General features: G+C 34.2%; 1 protein-coding gene across 2 annotated transcripts; it reads left to right on the top strand.

Annotated features, from left to right (window-relative positions):
* Positions 1 to 1,045: 1,045 nt before the first annotated feature.
* LOC106458290 lies at positions 1,046 to 13,666 on the top strand. 2 transcript variants are annotated; one of them, XM_022384466.1, is made up of 3 exons: positions 1,046 to 1,178; positions 6,833 to 6,952; positions 12,597 to 13,666. In XM_022384466.1, exons 1-3 carry the CDS (start codon positions 1,086 to 1,088, stop codon positions 13,308 to 13,310), a joined length of 927 nt encoding a protein of 308 aa, XP_022240174.1. In that variant the 5' UTR covers positions 1,046 to 1,085; the 3' UTR covers positions 13,311 to 13,666. The 2 variants fall into 2 exon arrangements, with proteins under 2 accessions (XP_022240174.1, XP_022240175.1); XM_022384467.1 differs by having other exon boundaries at positions 1,080 to 1,139.
* The last annotated feature ends 5,850 nt before the right edge of the window (positions 13,667 to 19,516 follow it).

Raw genomic sequence — 19,516 nt, 5'->3', positions numbered from 1 at the left:
TAAAACCATGTGGTAGTATAAAGAAGAGGCATACATATACTTAAAACCAATGGTAAGTATAAAGAAGGAGTGTAAATATAACTAAAAATAAGTGGAAGTATAAAAAGAGGCATAAATACACTTAAAACCATGTGGTAGTATAAAGAAGAGGCATACATATACTTAAAATTAATGGTAAGTATAAAGAAGGAGTGTAAATATACTTAAAACCAAGTGGGAGTATAAATAAGAGGTGTGAATATACTAAAAACCACATGGAAGTATAAAGAAGAGGTATATATATACTTAAAACCAAGTGGGAGTATAGATAAGAGGTGTAAATATACTTAAAACCATGTGGAAGTATAGAGAAGGGGTGTAAATATACTTAAAACCAAGTGGAAGTATAAAAAAGGGGTGTAAATATAATTAAAATATACTTAAAACCATGTGGAAGTATAAAGAATGGGTGTACATGTAATTAAAATTAAGTGGAAGTATAAAGAAGGGGTGTAAATATACTTAAAACTAAGTGGAAGTATAAAAAAGGGTGTAAATATAATTAAAATTAAGTGAAAGTATAAAGAAGGGGTGTAAACATACTTAAAACCAAGTGGAAGTATAAAGAAGGGGTGTAAATATACTTAAAACTAAGTGGAAGTATAAAGAAGAGGTGTAAATATACTTAAAACCAAGTGGAAGTATAAAGAAGGGGTGTAAATATACTTTTGAGATTAGGGATAAAAGCTATAAAGAGGTAGCAGTATATAGTCGAGAATTTGTTATTGCGGCGAACGTGGGCGATGGACTCAGATCCTTGACCACTGAAACACATTGTTACAGATATTACGTACCAACCGACCTTCAGCAGTTGCTGCTTCTGTTGATACGTGAGCACGAGGAAGCGGACACAATGGTAAAACATAACGTATTGTTTTCACTCCATGGCCGTGATCAACGATCATAATTATGCCGTAGGAAATGACAAAGAGCCGTAATTCACAAGAGAGGCGCGGAAATCACCGTATCCAATCAGTCGCTCGCAAACGTTCCTACGTCGTTTTCTTTCTAGGACAAATCTATGTATATAAAGTAGGAGATGTTTAATGTTTTGGCGTTTATATTTTTTTATTTGTACGAACACTGCAAAGAAGAAACAGGTATACTTCTTTATATCACGTTTGAAAATGAATGTTTCGGTAAGTTATAAATTGAAACGTTAAGCAGTCTTTTTTTTTTTTTTTTGGTCAAAACTTTAAAGTAACGGAAGCAAAAATATGTAAGAATTAGCATTTTCTCAGTTGAATGGACGAGGATTTCCTTCTTGCAAAGTAATAACTGGTCTGGAGAAACTTCAGACAAACTTTCAGAAGTTTTAGTGATGATAGATAAATGCTTGCAATATAAAATATAACAGCATCTAAGAATGAAGAAAACACGCCGTTTTTGCAAAGATAATGTTTAGAATTGAGTTTTTACCCTATGAAAAAGTTTAAACAAGATTGAATCTGAAAAGAGCATTAAGTCGTCTGCGTGAAATCTCTAAATTAGGAACATTTTGAAAAACGGCGAAACGGTTGGTCGTATTCCTTAAATAAGGGACCGCAAGGGAATTTTTCAGTGATGGTAAATATCATATATTTGGTGCACGAGCTTAATGTTGTTTGAAAAGTAGAAAACAATTTGTTATATCTATTAAATCAGCGAACGTGGGGGAGGGGGTTACGTAGCAACAGACCTTTACAAAAGCAGTTGCTGCTTTCATTAGCACGTGAGCACGAGTATTGACAAATTAAAAACTTTCATACATTAAATTAAAGCCTATGTCTTATTTCTAATAGAAAAGATCCAGATGCACACAAATGCAGTTTTTGTCCTAGGCGTCTGCTCTAAATTTTGTTGATTTTTTTTTTATTGTAAGTTCAAAGCTACACAATGGGCTATCTGTGCTCTGCCCACCACGGGTATCGAAACCAGGATCCTAGCGTTGTAAGTCCGCAGACATACCGCTGTGCCACTGGGGGGGGAAATTTTGTTGATATAAAACATACATTTTATATATTTGTTTTCAGTTTTTGGTGATTCAATAATTTGAGCTAATTTGACATTTTGTTTCCAATGGAAAGTTCTGCATGTGTAACGTACTAGTCTAATTTTCACGTCCGTCATGGCCAGGTGGTTAGGGCACTCGACTCGCAATCTGAGGGTCGCGGGTTCGAATCCCCGTCACACCAAACACGCTCTCCCTTTCAGCCGTGGGGGCGTTATAATGTGACGGTCAATCCCACTATTCGTTGGTAAAAGAGTAGCCCAAGAGTTGCGGTGGGTGGTGATAACTAGCTGCCTTCCCTCTAGTCTTACACTGCTAAATTAGAGAAGGCTAGCGCAGATAGCCCTCGTGTAGCTTTGCGCGAAATTCAAAACAAACAAACAAACAAACTCATTTTCACTTCAGAAAAAAGTATCACTCATTGAATATTGCGGATGACAGATTAGGGACGTAAGTAGGTAGTTTAACAGTATATTGTGAATGAAGTATTTAACTTTGTTTTTATAATCAAGCTTAATGTAATCTGACAGTTGTGAAACTATACATATTTAACGTAAGTAGGTAGTTTAACAGTATATTGTGAATGAAGTATTTAACTTTGTTTTTATAATCAAGCTTAATGTAATCTGACAGTTGTGAAACTATACATATTTAACGTAAGTAGGTTTTTAACAGGATATTATGAATGAAGGATTTAACTTTGTTTTTTATAATCAAGCTTAATGTAATCTGACAGTTGTTAAACTATACCTATTTAACGTAAGTAGGTAGTTTAACAGAATATTGTGATTAAATTATTTAACTTTGTTTTTCTAATCAAGCTTAATGTAATCTGACAATTGTTAAACTATACCTATTTAACGTAAGTAGGTAGTTTAACAGTATATTGTGATTGAATTATTTAACTTTGTTTTTTCTAATCAAGCTTAATGTAATCTGACAGTTGTAAAACTATACCTGTTTAACGTAAGTAGGTAGTTTAACAGTATATTGTGATTGAATTATTTAACTTTGTTTTTCTAATCAAGCTTAATGTAATCTGACAGTTGTTAAACTATACCTATTTAACACAAGTTATAGTAGGTAAACTGGGGCCACGTGGCTCAGAGGCTTTGCGCTTTGGACTCGAAGTCGGTTGATTGCGAGTTTGAGGCTTGCTCGCGACATGCTATTCTGTCCTTAAGCAAGACACTTTACCATAATTGTTTGTTTACCCAGCTGTACAATGGTTAGCAGCTGTTAGCTGGATGGAGTGGCATCTCGTCCAGGAAAGGTTGTCATCATTTTCATCCGCTTGTGTCACTAAAGCCTCAGTTCAGCACCAGATCCTGAGTGGCATCTCTGTATAGAGTGGATTTGACCTTCAGTTAGTAGATACACAGTTATAAAACTTCAATCTAGTTTGAACAAACAGGAGTTATGTTAAAAAAGAGATATACAGGACACATTTTACAAATGTAGAGGTTATATAAACAGCTTTGTTTAAAAATCACTATTTCTATAATATATCAAAAACTACATAAACAACTTCATGACTGGTTGTGCTCAATTTGGTAGCATTCACTACATTTATGATTCTATAAAAAGAGAGATTTCAGAAACATGACTTTTCTCAGTTGTTTACTATTTATACATGTATAATTATTGTAACTCACGAGAGTAATTAGGCCAAGAAATTCTATTAAGCTTCCATAAGGAATGTGGATGAGATATCTTTTTGATGTTCAATATATATATATATAATGCCCCCCCCTCCCCCAATGGCACAACGATATGTCTGCGGACTTACAACGCTAGAAACCGGGTTTTGATATCCGTGATGGGCAGAGCATAGATAGCCCATTGTATAGCTTTGTGCTTAATTCCAAACAAACGTTTTCGTTAAGTGCACAAACATCTGAATTTCAAATCTACGCTGCATTAAAAGACATACTTAAAATACGCCAAGTATGTAAAAGTGTGTCTTAATTTATCCTATTACACTTTACTTGTTCGTGGGAAAATATTTCAAACGTATATAAGCGGATGCCAAAAAACTTGGCTCTGCGAAGCATAAAACCCTAGATAATTGGAACACTGAACGTTAAATTAGAGATTATTTTTAGACAAAAATAGATCTTTTCTGATTAACTTGACATAGTTTGGTCAAAAAATGGGTGCTTTGGTCTTTACATTCTTTTTTCTGTTATCAGTAAGTATAGCATATAACTTTTTTATTTCTTTAACACAGTATTCCAATCTTTGACTTGTATCCACCCATTTTCTATGTTTGTTTGTTTTCATTATAATACGTTCTTTTGCGTTTACTGTAATAGCTTCTAGATTTTTAAAAGCTCACCCTTTTTTTTTCTTATGCCATGATTTTCTATTTCCATTTTTTATCTTTTATTTGTTTTGCTTTCATTCGTTTACATTTATTTTGTATTCTTTGATTTTTTCTATTACTAACGATAAATCTATTCTGACACAATACCTCCTTTTAGTACATTCAATATCAATATCTATTGTTTTCTTAAACACCACAGCATGTCTCCTTTTATTACATTCAATTTCCATATCTCTCCTCCCCCCAGTGGCACAGTGGTATGTCTGCGGACTTACAACACTAGAATCCGGGTTTCGAGCCCCGTGGTGGGCAGAGCACAGAAAGTACATTGTGTAGCTTTGTGCTTAATTACAAACAAAATCCATATCTGTTGTTTTCTTAAACACCACAGCATGCCTCCTTTTATGTCAGAACTCAATTTTCTCTTCTTCAGAAAAGTTTCAGGATTTGGTTAGTTTGTTTTGGTTTAGTTTGTTTTGAATTTTCGTGCAAACCCACACGAGGGCTATTTGCAATAGCCGTCCCTAATTTAGCAGGGAAGGAAGCTAGTCATTACCACCCACTGCCAATAGTGGGATTGAAAGTCTTAATAAAGCGTGAATTACACTTTCCAACATGAGGGTCTGACTCAAGTAGGCTATCATTGTTCACATAAACCGGAAAATGCAGCTCCTCTTGGCATACATGTACACAATAAATAAACCGTTAGTAGAAAATTAGTCTAATTAGGAGTTAATTTCCTTTCTATCTAATTGTTCTTCAGAAATCTAAATATATATTTTTACATTAAATTTGGTCCCCTTCATCAAACATGCTCGCCCTTTCAGCCTTGGGGAGTTACAACGTGACATGTTCAATTTCACTATTCAGTGGCAAAATAGTAGCCTAAGAGTTGGCGGTGGGTGGTGTTGACTAGCTACCTTCCATCTAGTATATCACTACTAAATTAGGGACAGCTAGCGCGAAATTCAAAAACAAACAACACTTAAAATTTGGCAAAAATTCGGGGTTCGACTCCCCGCGGTGGAAACAGCATCTTGCCTAATGTGGCTTTGTGCTAAAACAAACAAACAAAACATACATAAAATGGAAAACTAACTTCTTAACTCAGCGCAAGGACTTAAGTTTTATATTGCTCATGAAGAAAGAAATTTGAAGATTGTTAATACCTTCTCTGATCCTACCCAGCTAAATATAATCTTTTTTTAATTGCGTACTTTAGTTTTTTTATTCGTGAATTATTTCACTACCTATATTGTTCTAATGCTATATTCTAATTTGATAGGTGAATTACATGGTGGGAATTTAAGCGAGAAATCAAGGACGGTTAAGGATTTTGTCATCATCCTACTGAATGTCTCATTAAAACATAAGGTTAAAAACATTTCACTTTCAAAAAATGTTGAAAGGTACAAAGTACTGGTAGAAAACTATTTTAATGGGATATAACTCAAGACGAAATGTTCAATTTTGTTTTCAAAAACGTTAATGAACGTAGCTTTTTGAGGCATGAAGTGTTTTAATGTGGTTGGACGGTTGCAGTATTTCACGACTTTCATGTGGAGAGCTAGTAGATCGGGTTCAATTCAAATGGATTATCATGAAACCAACTTATCAGTTTCAAGGTCTGGGTTGTTTTAAACATTAGTAGAGTCAGACTCAGCTTCTGCGTAGCACAATCATGATTTCTCAGTACTGTTTGAGTCTGCATGGTGAAATCCTTTTTTACTTCAATATGGGGTTAGGTAGCTTTAAAAAAGTAATGTCGAAGAACTGTCTGAACGAATGTGTTTCAAGAACGACATCGAAGATCAATAGGATAAAAATTCGAAGATGAGCAGAAGAAATAAAATCATAAATAAATGATGGAAAAACACTTGTAAACGAAATGTCTCAAAGAATAATCGAATTGTTTTTGATGTAACGCATCTTTGTTCGAAAAAAGAAAAATTCAAATTTTTGACTAGTTTTTCAGGGCTCATAAGAACCTTGTTGAAGTTCGTAAGATCTTTAAGTTAACGAGAGGCTATCTAGATTATGCCATTCATGGGGAGACATATTTTAAAGGTAGGTTTAGTTTTCTTACAAGAAGCAAAAAAGCTCAACTTAAAAGAGGAAACTCCTTGAAGCCAAGATGGCAAGAAGCATTGAATACAGAAGACCCTTCAAATTTGAAAACTGCTATAGTAGGAAGTCAAAAGTAAATTGTCAAGGTTTTCAGGATGCTTCGCTTTAGATAAATAAATGTTTGATACTTGTTGTCAAAATACTTTAAAGATGATTCACAATTAAATACCTTTGTTGTTCATGAACTAATGAAAGTGCTTTACTATTGAACGTGGCGTCATCTATCGAAAGCTTGGAAAGATAAAATTGTCTCGCTTCATTGTCTTCAAAGGCGATTCAGGTCCCTGCAAAGGTAAAACAAAAGTGATATATATATATATATATATATATACACGTACTCTCTTTTATAGGGATTACTCCTATGGCTTCTCTGGGCATGTGCAGACCGCAGTTACGGTGCTTCCTTAGGTTACCACGACGCTACTGGACTGTATGGTTATGCTAGTGACACTTATGCTTCAGAAGTTCAAGTAAGTAAATACAGCTAAAATACAAACCTGCAAATAAAATAACAGTGTTATTTTAACAATTTATTGTGGTTTTAATCTTTAAGTTTGATATTTTTTGAAGTTTTATACTTTAAACTTTGAATTGACATAGCTCTAAAAAATACATGTTTTGTATGTAACTAATGTTGTTGCTACTAGCTATCAAGTTGTGTAACAACAGCCAGAATGATGCATGTACTATACGTACAATAATCTTATTTTTCTTCCTAAATTCCCAGACTTTTCAGAGTCACTTAATCGTTTAACGTCAACAACGTACTTTATATTTAATATTCCAAATATCTTTCTTTTTCTTCTTTTTTATACCCACTAAACAGTTTAGAGAGGCATTGCAGCAGTAAACATATTCAATATCAAATCAAGTTTAAATTCTAAGTCCCCCTTACCCCAGTGGCTCAGCGGTAAGTATGAAGGCTTATAACAGTAAAAATTGGTTTTTGATACCTGTGGTTGGTACAGCACAGATAGTTCATTGTATAGCTTTGTGCTTAACTACAAATAAACAAAAATATAATTCTAAATTTGATAATAATACATTTTAATTAGTAAGAATAAGCTGTTTGGTTAACTAACCATAACAATTGTAGTTCATGAACAATAATGATATATATATATAGCGCCTAAACTACTACTATGTCTGTCGTATCCCAGCAGACCTGATGGACTCTAGTATTGGCGAAAGGCCTTCATATGGAGTCGGGGCGTCTCGTGATTCTTCTTCATTTAAATCTATCTTTCACCACAGTGAGGTCTACTTGATCACTGTTCTCTTTAATTAATACAATCCTTCCATCTCTTCTCCGGTCTCCTTCTACTCTGTCTGCCTTTCAATTTCCTCTCTGCTGCCCATTTCACCAAAATGTTCACGCCAATCCTTTGAACATGTCCATACCACCTCAAGCTCAAATCCATTATCTTCTCTCTAATGTGATTAACCTTCACCTCCTGTATATTTTTTTGCGAGTGCTGTGTGATCTCTCAAATTCACACGCCTAATGTATCTCAATCACTTTATTTCTGCCTCTTCCAACTTTTTAGATGACATCCCTTCACTACCCATGACTCTGCGCCAAATAGCAGGATTAGACTGAACACGCTTTTATACAAAAGGCTCTTGAGCTTCATTGACATTTGTCTATCATATACTATCCCTGCAATTTCCTGACATACGTCCCTTGCACTTTGTAATCTGGCCTATGTCTTTCTGTTCAATTCACTTTTCTCCTCTTCCCAACCTTTCAGGTACTGGAAACTCTTCACTTTCTTGAGCTTATCCCCTTGAACCTCAATATTCAGCTCAGTTGGATTCACTGTTGACGACGCTATCATAACTTCTGTTTTTACTCAGCTCATCTTCATTCTATGTCTGCTCAGCCCGTTATTCCATCTACATACCATTTTTTCCAGCTCCTCCTCTGAGTATGTTCCTATATTATCTGCATAAATCAGTTTCTTGCCCTTTCCCTATCTAACTCCCTACTGATGTAATCCAGGATAGCAGTGAAATAAGTGCTGAGCCTGAGGGTCCAAAACACATTTATACTCTTGTCATTGGTACTCCATACATGGCCATGATCACATATATTTGTTCTGACGCTCCATATCTCATTAATATTGATGGAATTAATCTTTTAGTCAGCCACCTTGTCATATACTTTCTCCAAATCTAGGAAAGCCCACATTCTCCATTGTTGATACTTCACTTTCTTTTCCATTAATTGCCTCACAATAAATGTAGCATCAACTGTGCCTTTCCCCTTTCGAAAACCAAACTGCCCTTTCCCTAGCTGTGGTTTCCATTATTCTTCACAGTCTCTCGTCGATTATTCTCTCACTAACTTTCATACAGTACACTAAGAGTTTTACCACTCTACAATTTTTATATTCATGGATATTGCCTTTCTTCTTGAAAATGGGCACCAATATAGAAACTTTCCATGTCTCTGGTATCTTTCTCTCACTCCATACTACTTAGACCACTCTCTCCAAGTGCTTTTACCTCATAACTTCATCTGGTCAAGGAGCCTACCCATCTTCACTTTGTCAATCGCTCTCCCCCCTTCCTTGATGGACACTTCTAGTTTAGCATTGACATTTGGTGTATAGTTTGGTAATCACACTTCAAACCGATTTTCCTCGTTAAGCAGTACCTCGAAGTATTCCTTCCGTCTTCCTCATCAGTTACTTACAATTTTCCCTCATTATAAACAGTGAACAGATTTCGACTTGTGTTGACTGGTTTCTGCTTTTAGCAATTTCATAAAAAAACCTCCACAATTTTACACTTCAATTTTCATAGTTTTATATCAATATATTTGAAGGACAATCTGGTGAAGATACTAATTCATCGAGCACTTAAAATAACCAGTAAATAGGGATTTTTACATAAAGAACTTAAAAATACTAACAAAGTTTTTAAAAATGCTTTTCCATTAAATATTATAAACAACATTATTCGTGGGTATTTAAATGGCATAAACATTATTGAATTGTTAAATAGAAATGTTACCAAATACAAAATGGCTTTAGTATCAATTACCATATACAGATAAACAAAGTTTTAATTAGAAATCAAGTGCATAAGTTATGCAATCGAGTTTATTCAGAAGCTGTATTAAAATGTACTATTAAACTCGAATGCAGAATATTTTGGGGTTTAAGGATTGAGTATTTATATTCAAGACTTCAAATGTTGAATTTGAATAAAAATGTCTTAGTTTTTAAGGTTACAATGAATACACTACCTCGCGAACAAGAACTTGTACATTTAACATTAACGGCATTTTACATCATTAAGAAGCATGCGCTAAATTATGTAATAAGCCTGTAAGTAAAGGATAACTTGAAGTTAACGTAAGAGCAAATAATGAACAGGAATTTAACACAAAGATGAGTCGGTGCTACTATAGTTTGCGGTCTACACAGATACTATCATCATCACCGTTTTAACTTTTGTTTATTTGCAATTGGCGCTAGTCATAAGAAATAACGCTTTTAAACTAATAAATACAAAATACAATTACATAACGTTTTTGGGGCAAAAATAATCGGGATTAAATAAATTCCAAGAATCAAAATTGTCAATTTATAACCTAAATTTAAGGTACTCTTTTGAAACACATAACTTATTAAATTATTATTATTTGCTGAACAAAAACGTGGATAGATATAAATTATTTAGCAAGAAATTATGTTTTAGTGAATCATTAAAACTGTGATGATGATAGTATCTGTGTAGACCGCACGCTATAGTGTAAATATATTTGTAGACCGCATGCTATAGTAGCACCGATGAATCTATCAATACATAGGTTTTAACCGAAGTTAGATAAACAAAAGAACAATATTATCTACTAATAAAGAAAAGTGAATTTTGAAGAAAGGTGTTATGAGCTTGCTCAATAACATTGAAGATGCTTTATAGACAAAAGTTATTATGAGTATTTCCGAACTCTCATAGCATTGTACACTGTATTGTTATCCTACTGTTGGTCTAATGAGAGATGATGTATTAATATTTGTGTAAATATGCTGTTGACATGCATAATTATTAATTATTTGTTCTTATTATGTATTAGTTAACCTGAAGACAGCTTCAAGAAAGGATATAGAACCTGTAGATAAGAACCTTCTTGAATTATTATAATTTTATCAGTGGCAATTTTTTTACCGTTTTCTATTATCATTTGTTCCCTTTTTTATTTACAATTTGTGTATTTTTATAGTTCCTTTAGGCCTCATTAATCTCAGCCCTTGAGCGATTACCCACTTGCCCAAGCTATTCTTACGCCAACTTGCTTATCAATTAGATTTATAGCCCAAGCTGCTATTTTACCACGCGGCCTGGAGAGTTAAAAAAATTAAAGTAATCTACATGAAAATATATCGAAGTAATTAACCTACGCATACTCTTCATACATTTACTAACGTAGAAAAACATATGATGTCAGATGAAGAAGAAGAAGATATTCAGTCAAACTTTGTTACTACCAAGTGATATTTCTGGTTTTATTGTTAGTGTTGATTGGAGTTTTATTAACTACCGTGACTTACAGTGGCTTAGCGTTAAGCTCGATGATTTGTAATGCTACAATTCAGGGTTGGATCCCTGCTGTGGATACAGCAGAGATAGCTCATTTTGCAGCTTTGTGTTTAAATAAACAAATATCAATAAATGTGATCGTTTTTCAAAAAACTGATCTCGTTCAGCATTCAGTGAAACTCAAATGGAAGCAGAAGTACTGTAAAAATGTTGAATACAAGTCATATCAAACATTACCAGTGCCTTTAAGCTAAGTTAACATACGTTCGAACTTAAGCAAAAGTTTTAAACTTTTGTAGGAAGTTAATCGAGTAAAGAGATAGCAATGTCAGAAAAAATGGCACCGTTAATAACTACATCAGTAACAACGCGAATTGGGTAATAAATGGCACTTTTTTTTCTCAAAAAAAAATTTAAAGAAAATACAGTACAATTCTATATCTAAAATTTCTAAGTACGAGGTTCCCCTTCAGTTTGCGTTATTACTGGTGCCATGTTTAATATATATATTACTTTACGTCGTTACAGGTGCCATATTTACCAGTGTCATTATCACTGGTGGTTAACTCAGAAAGTGCTTGTTTTGAACTAGTACTATTACTTTCAAGCCTGAAAACGCGTACTTCACGCCTTACGCTTTAGTGATTTACATCCAAGGACACTGGTAAGCAGGTAAATTTTTCACAATCACTCGGTCTTAGTTCGTTTCACTGGATTCGGGTTTGTTATCAGTAGGGGTAATAATAATAATTTTAACGGTTTTAATCTTAACATAAAGCACACTGGTAAGCAGGTAAAATTTTCACAATCACTCGTGCTTAGTTCGTTTCACTGGATTCGGGTTTGTTATCAGTAGGGGTAATAATAATAATTTTAACGGTTTTAATCTTAACATAAAGCAATAAACCCCTCTTTTCACTGTGATGTATTTGTATTGACGTTTGATAAAAGCAACAACAATATTAACTTTATATTTCTTTTCGACCTCAACAGTTTAATGTCTCTTTTCATTTTCACAACTTGTACAACTTCGCAGTTCGAGGACTATACTAAGTTACTCTAGAATCTGTATAACTAGTTTCATAATTCACGACTTCTAGTTATATGTCTCATTTCGCTACTTTAACTCAATATCCATCTTTAATACTCTCACTTCGAAACGAATTTAAAAAAAAGTTTTGTTTGTAGTTTAGCACAAAGCTACACAAGGGGCTAGCCGTGCTCTGCCCACCACGGCCATCGAAACCCGGCTTTAAGCGTTGTAAAAAAAAAGTAAAAAATAGTCTTAATCGGTACCTTCACTCTTATCAATCGAATACAGATTCGATACTTGTGCTACTACTAACCATGATAACATAATTGTTATAATACTATGTTGGAGATCCTAAACCAAACATATAATTAACATTAATCGATTTATAGTTTAAAGTTTTATTTTTTTTATTATATTATATTTAATTTAAAAACTGCTGAATGTGTATTTCCTCTTCATTGGTTTCATGTTTATGTGTTTCGTACGACTTATGAATGATTTCAAACACAACCATTTTTGTATTATTTTAGGAAGTGCCACAACCATACGACTTTGGTTATCAAGTAAAAGACGATTATGGAAATTCACAGTCGAGACAGGAAGCTGGCGACGATTACGGGAACAAAGTAGGTTCCTATAGCTACAGGGATGCGTACGGCATTTATCGCAAGGTAGAGTACGTAGCGGATGCTGACGGTTTCAGAGCTAAAATCAAGACCAACGAGCCAGGCACATCTAACGACTCCCCAGCCGATGTGAGCATCGTAGCTGAGGAACCTGTTGCAACGTATCAAACAACTGCTCAAGATATCAGCGAATCTCGCCCATACCAATACGACAGCTTTCCAGTTGTAGTTAACCCTTACGCTTCAGTTAGAAGATCTTATATCACCCGTATCAGACCAACTCAGTTGGATCACCCACAGGAACCAATTTATACCATTGCCCAAGACGTACCTTATACACCAGAAACCGGTGTGGTCTTTCCAAATTCAGTAGCTGTTCCTGACGGCCACCACGTTCTTCGGCCCGTCCACACCACAGGAAGTAATAATATTTTTATACAGACACCGCAATACTTTCCGAACGTAGCAGGTCAAGAACAGGTTTTTGAGTCTCGCCTGTACGAGAAGCCTCTTCAGACGTTCGAACCCGATTATGGTTCGAAATATAACGATCTCAATGTATACGCAGCTGAAATTCAAGAAAGAAAAACCAAATTACCGACATATCAGGACAAATAACCATTACATTTTTTTACCCGAGTTTTTACGAATTTGGCGTTTTGGAATCAAGAAATATATGTTTGTTAAACAAAATTAATTTTTACTTACTATTTTGTCCTTATATGAGGAATTTGGAATTTGTCAAGATTTCTGCTACTTCGTAAACTTTGCATTTTAAGAACTTTAATGTACTAACTCATAAATTTTGTCTATGTTAGATATCCTGATGTATTTACGGTGTCTTTAAGATAATATGTTATTCTTTTTTCATTTCTAAAATGCACCAACTATTATTGATGTAATGTTTTTTTGTAACCCAGAAAGGTTTGAAAAACTCATTTGATAAGTGTAGTGATTATGTTGTACGGTATTAAGGTAGGTTATTCATATTTTTTAATAATTATAACATTATTGTAAGTGTTAAGAAAATGATAAAAAATAAATAAATGCCTAATATTCATTCCAGGTTTACTTGGTGCCGGGAATTGTTTCCTCCAAAATACATGATTAATTAGTATTATTTTTGCCAAATATCATCTTAATGGCAACTACACTAGTTATACCTGAGATATGCACCTTAAAAACTGATAAAGTCTCAAAGACTAAACGTCTTTAGTAAATACTTTTCATTTTCTATGAGGCACAAAAACGTTAAATGTTTTTTTGTTCTGTAAATACTACTTTGCTTCTAAAGAGCAGCTTCAGTTCATCTACTTCTTAGGAAGAAATATAATGGGTTGGTAGAAAAGGAAACAGAACTTAAATGAGTAAGTCTGAACAGTTTCTGCTTAGAATGAAATAAGTATTGTACATTGTTTAATGTTAACAGTCAAGGCGTATCTAAACTCTTTTCATAACCTGAGACTCTATAATATTTTATCTGATACATATTACTATAAGGATTCCTACCCCTACTTTCCCATGTGGATCAACAGTAAGCAAGGGCTTAATAACGTTGAAGGATTCCTACCCCTACTTTCCATGTGGATCAACAGTAAGCAAGGGCTTAATAACGTTGAAGGATTCCTACCCCTACTTTCCATGTGGATCAACGGTAAGCAAGGGCTTAATAACGTTGAAGGATTCCTACCCCTACTTTCCATGTAGATCAACGGTAAGCAAGGGCTTAATAACGTTGAAGGATTCCTACCCCTACTTTCCATGTAGATCAACAGTAAGCAAGGGCTTAATAACGTTGAAGGATTCCTACCCCTACTTTCCATGTAGATCAACAGTAAGCAAGGGCTTAATAACGTTGAAACGAGTTAAATCTCTGCGGTGAGCACAGTACATATAGTCCATTGTGCAGCTTTGTGCTAACAACAAAAATCCAATCCATAGACTTTTTTCTGCCTAAAAGATTCATTCATATTAAAATTGCTGTTTTAGAGATAAAATCTAAAAGATGTTCACAGTAATGTTAATACATATACAAGTTGAATGCCCTTCATATGACACGAAATAATTAATTTTTCTTCCCCAAATTATATCTAAATAAATGTTTTATGAACATGTTTTCTAAAACTTAATTATAATATAGTAACAATATATGTATGGAGAATGACCATCCTATTTCTTGTATTTCACGAAACAATATTTTTTATGTATATTTGGTCATCTCCTTTAAGTATTACTTGATTAGCATTTTCACTTCTATATATTTTTAAGTTATGTTCAAATGTTCTTCTTGATAAATCCTTATAGATTGAAATATGCGAAAAACTGATTCTCAAAGACATATTTCTACTTGGTTAACTGTGTGACCCTGCAAATTATTAATTTTGATCAAAGGTCTGTGAATTGCAAATCCTCCATCACTTGGAACAAACATGTTCTTATAGTATAGTGGTGAGTACATTTACCATGAATATTGAGAGAAGGTGTAGTATATGTTACACCCTGTCTAAAAAGGTTCAGGTCGTGCTTTCTAGACTGTCAAAAGTTCAGTTTATTTGGAATTTTCAACTCCGCCTCTTGCTATATAAAGCCATAATTCTTCTTCAATAATTATCGTTTTCTATAACTTTGACCAGACTGAAGCCAGAAAAAGGCCCACCAAAGATTCATGATGAAAAATAAACTCCTCCTTGCTGAGCTGAACAAGTTAACCAGATCCCAATAACTCTTGGAAGACACCTAAACCTTTGATTCTCTGAGCCAATTGAGGAGGATTATGAATTTTATTATGAATTTATGGGTTTTCTTTTTGGTCAGTCTTCCTGGTTTTGGCTTTGTTATCCTGCTGAGCTAGAAGCGCGCTTTAATTTTGGCATTTTCAAAACTGAAATGTGCTGCGGGTTATTATAAAGCTGTAGCCGAGGGTTCCAATTGGACAAAATTTGGAAATGTTGCATCAATATTTTCCTTGAAAACCAAGCAAATGTGATGGGAAATTTCAGCCAATAATCATGATTTTTTTGTGCGCCAGCAATACCAAGCGTGGGGCGCTCGTATATCCAATACGATTTTATTATTCATCACGATCTTTACCAACCTACCCCAAAATCTAATTATATGTCCAAAGTAGTGCACGTCCGTTTTTCATATATAGATGAAAGAAATTTAAAAAGACAAACCTACTAGTCGTGGCAGAAAGCATCGTCGTTTCGTGCAAGTTGCGTGTCGATCTGTACCGCAACAGCCGAGATATTGGCGTGACAGACAGACAGTCGGACGGCTTTTCATCGTTATGTAGGAAATGTATAATTACTGAGTGCGAGGTGCCTGATATTATTCACCTGACATTTATGGTTACATGTGGGTTCTATGGTCAGACCTAGAAAGTCTGAGGTTCATACATAGTAATCCACAATTCAAAACTGCTGACCACAGGAAGAGCAACCAGTCAGCAGTACGCGCCGCCTATACGGCTACCAGGACCGGTCCTAGAGTACAGGGGCCCCAGGAGCAAGAATTATTGGTGGGTCCCACTGCAACAATCTACATGAAATTATATATATGCTTTAGAGAGAGGGAGACAAAAAATATAACTATGCTTGATGCATCTGAAATTCAATTTTTAGTAATGTTTTACCCAGTTTTCAAACATAACAAAAAATTGGCAGCAGATGCAATAATAACTGATGGCTACTACTAAGGAATAGCGGGATTGTCTGCGATTTTTGTAATGCATCCACAGGTTTTCGAAATTGCATCATATTGTTTCCCCTCTCTCCATTGGCAAGACAGCCAAGGTATTGTGATGTTCTTGACTCATTGTTGATCGCACATCTGATTTTATTAATTTCAGTTTACTGAAAGAGCGTTCAGCACTAGCCACTGTAACTGGCAAAGTTAGGTAAACTCGGAGAGCTTTATTTGTTTGTTTGAATTTATGCACAAATCTACACAATGGGCTATCTGTACTCTTCCCACCAATGAGTGGCACCAGTTGGCAATGAGTACTGTTGAGGTGTTGCCTTTGTTTTAGACTATCAGTTAAAAATTAGCGACGGCTATGTACATATAGCCCTTTGTCTAGCCTTGCACGAAAATTATGAAATAAAGAACCATAAATGTGCATTGTCTTATTTTATATTAAAAAAGAGAGAAAATCCTTTTTAACGAGAATTGAAGCACGTCATGGAGCTGTTAGTCGAAAAGTGTAAATAATCGGCTCTCACGCATATAACACCATAACAATTCCAAGCCAGATACTGTAGTGAGTGTTTTATTATTCTTCGATTACAAACAATAATTTTGTAATCAAGGCTATTTTTAGGGAAATTAATTTTTCTATGGAACACTTTTAAAGTAATTACCGTTATATTTAAGAGTAACTTTTAAAAACATCACGATTACGTATAACATTGTATGCGAGAACTTAGAGAACACTCATTTTTATGTTATCAAATGTAAAAGAATGGAATAGTTTCACATATGTTACTGTGTTTGAACAGACTGAAGGAAAGTTAGAGAAGTTTTAATAGAATTTGTCAGAAAGTTGACCATTACACGCACAGAATTTGATTACGATTAGGAGGTTGAAGCTGAAGAATGAAATAATCTGTTTGTTTGCTTGGAATTAAGCACAAGCTACACAATGGTTTCTAGCGTTCTAAGTCCGCAAAATAATCTGCATTCTTCAAAAGAAAGAAAGTTGTTCTAAATGATATGCTGGAATTATGCCAGACTGTATATGTCAGATTTCGTTTCAAAAGTATAATATCCTACAGCGATAAATCAGTTAGTCTTGACGAATTCAGGTTTAAAGATAAAACGACAGTAAATGTTAATAAGCTAGGTTCTTGATCTATAATATGAAATGATAAAACACAATCATTTTTTTTATCTACTGTTAGCTTATTCAATTTTGTCACAATCCTCTTTTCTTCAGATTCTTCGTGACAGTGGCCACCAGTGCATGTTGCAGTAAAATTGGAATCCACACAACGTTGGGACATTAATGCAATAAAAGAAAGTCCCTGTAAAAACACGTTGAGAAGGAAACGACTTATAACTGTCATTAATTTCATTTTCATATCGGTCTTGACAAAGAACAGTTGCTAGATAAAATAAATTTGATTTATTATATGTTACAGTGCAGTCTTGTGTAAAATAGCTTTTGTTAGTAAGTTACTAATGTCCATCTATGACGTACGAGAAACATTATAAAATATTTTGGAATAGTTTTTGAAACATTTCTCTTTTGATAATTTTGAGATACTTAATCTGTACAAATCTAAAGCTTTTCATATTATAAATATTCATTAAGATTTATTATTTCGTGTCAAAGTTATCTTTTCCGCATGATGGATTTGTATTTCAATATATTGGTGCTCTTTGGCATATTCATGATTATCAAAAACAAGCAAACAATAGAAATAAAATTATACTATAGAAAAACTTGGAATTATACACCTGAACAGCATCTTCCATTAGTCAGGTGTGTGACTTATATTACTACTACTTATTTTGGTCAGGGACACTGCTTATACTGGAAACATTCCTGGCTATGCTGACTAGTGACAAGACTTATAAATATAATTTATTACTGGCAGTCATGGTTTACATTATTAATTTAGATAATGGTCAGCTTTACGATTTACTATGATTATTTCTGCTCATACGTGTAAGAAACATGACTTGTACTGTTTTTACAGGTCAGGAACATAACTTGTACTGCTTATACTGGTCACGAACATGATTTACTTCATTACTGCTTATACTAGTCAGGAAGATGATTTATATAGTTACTGCTTTTATTGGTCTAGAACATTACTTCTACTGCTTATACTGGTCAATAACACGATTTACTTCCTAATTTCTATATTGATCAAAAAAATGAATGATACAATTACTGTTTATACTGGTCAAGGACAACATTTATATTGTTTTTGGTCATACTGGTCAGGGATACGACTTATGGTACTTTTGCTTGTTTTATTAAGCGAAATTATATATATATACAGTATTGCTTATAATCCTCGTGGACTTGGCCTATATCATCACTGGTTATACTTGTAGGAGCATGATTTATATTATTACTACTAATACTGATCAGGGACATATCTTACTCCATCATCTATTATTGAATATTTTGGTCAGGGACACAAATTATATCACTACTGCTTATATTGGTGAGTGGTGAGCGGCATGTCCTACATAATTACTGGCTAGTGATATTACTTATAAGCAGGGACATGGCATGTTATTATTAGTTATTCTGATTAAGAATATATATTATATTACTGGTGGTTATACTAAGAACATGACCTAGCTAATCATTACTTATACTCTTCCAAAGACAAACGTCATTTACATCATTACTGCATAAACATCCCAGGAATAAGACCTATATCAAAACTGGACATACCAGAGAGGGAAAAGACTTAGATCTGAACTGACTGTATTGGAGAGAAACATGTCTTATATCAAAGTTGGCTATACTGGAGAGAAACAAGATTTATACGTACGTGTGAAAAACCATAGATGGTAGTGAATTAAGCTTGTCAAAAGTGCATCTGCTAAAGGCAGGTGGTAACTATGGGGTTCTAGGTTAATTTTTCCTCTCAAATATCTGAGAATAGAGTGGCAACTTGAGCTTATTTCAATATAGTGAGGCTAAATTATAATGGAAATCAAGAAAAACAAATGTGAAGATAAGCAGTTTAATTAATCTAATATTTTACTTCTTTCTGTTTATCCAATCTTTTCAACTCTTTATCTCCTCCTCCCTCCGTGGCTCGGTAGTAAGCTTGAGGGCTTACAATTCTAAAAATCTC

The sequence above is a fragment of the Limulus polyphemus genome, unplaced genomic scaffold (assembly GCF_000517525.1).
Source record: "Limulus polyphemus unplaced genomic scaffold, Limulus_polyphemus-2.1.2 Scaffold440, whole genome shotgun sequence".
Taxonomy (NCBI): Eukaryota; Metazoa; Arthropoda; class Merostomata; order Xiphosura; family Limulidae; genus Limulus; species Limulus polyphemus.
The sequence above is the reverse complement of the archived record's forward strand: the minus strand, read 5'-3'. Positions and strand labels throughout refer to the sequence as shown.

Coding starts and splice junctions, on each gene's coding strand:
- LOC106458290 (XM_022384466.1), top strand. CDS start 1,086: ATGTTTTGGCGTTTATATTTTTTTATTTGTACGAACACTGCAAAGAAG. Junction 1,179..6,832: donor GTTTGAAAATGAATGTTTCG/GTAAGTTATAAA, acceptor TCTCTTTTATAG/GGATTACTCCTATGGCTTCT. Junction 6,953..12,596: donor CTTATGCTTCAGAAGTTCAA/GTAAGTAAATAC, acceptor GTATTATTTTAG/GAAGTGCCACAACCATACGA.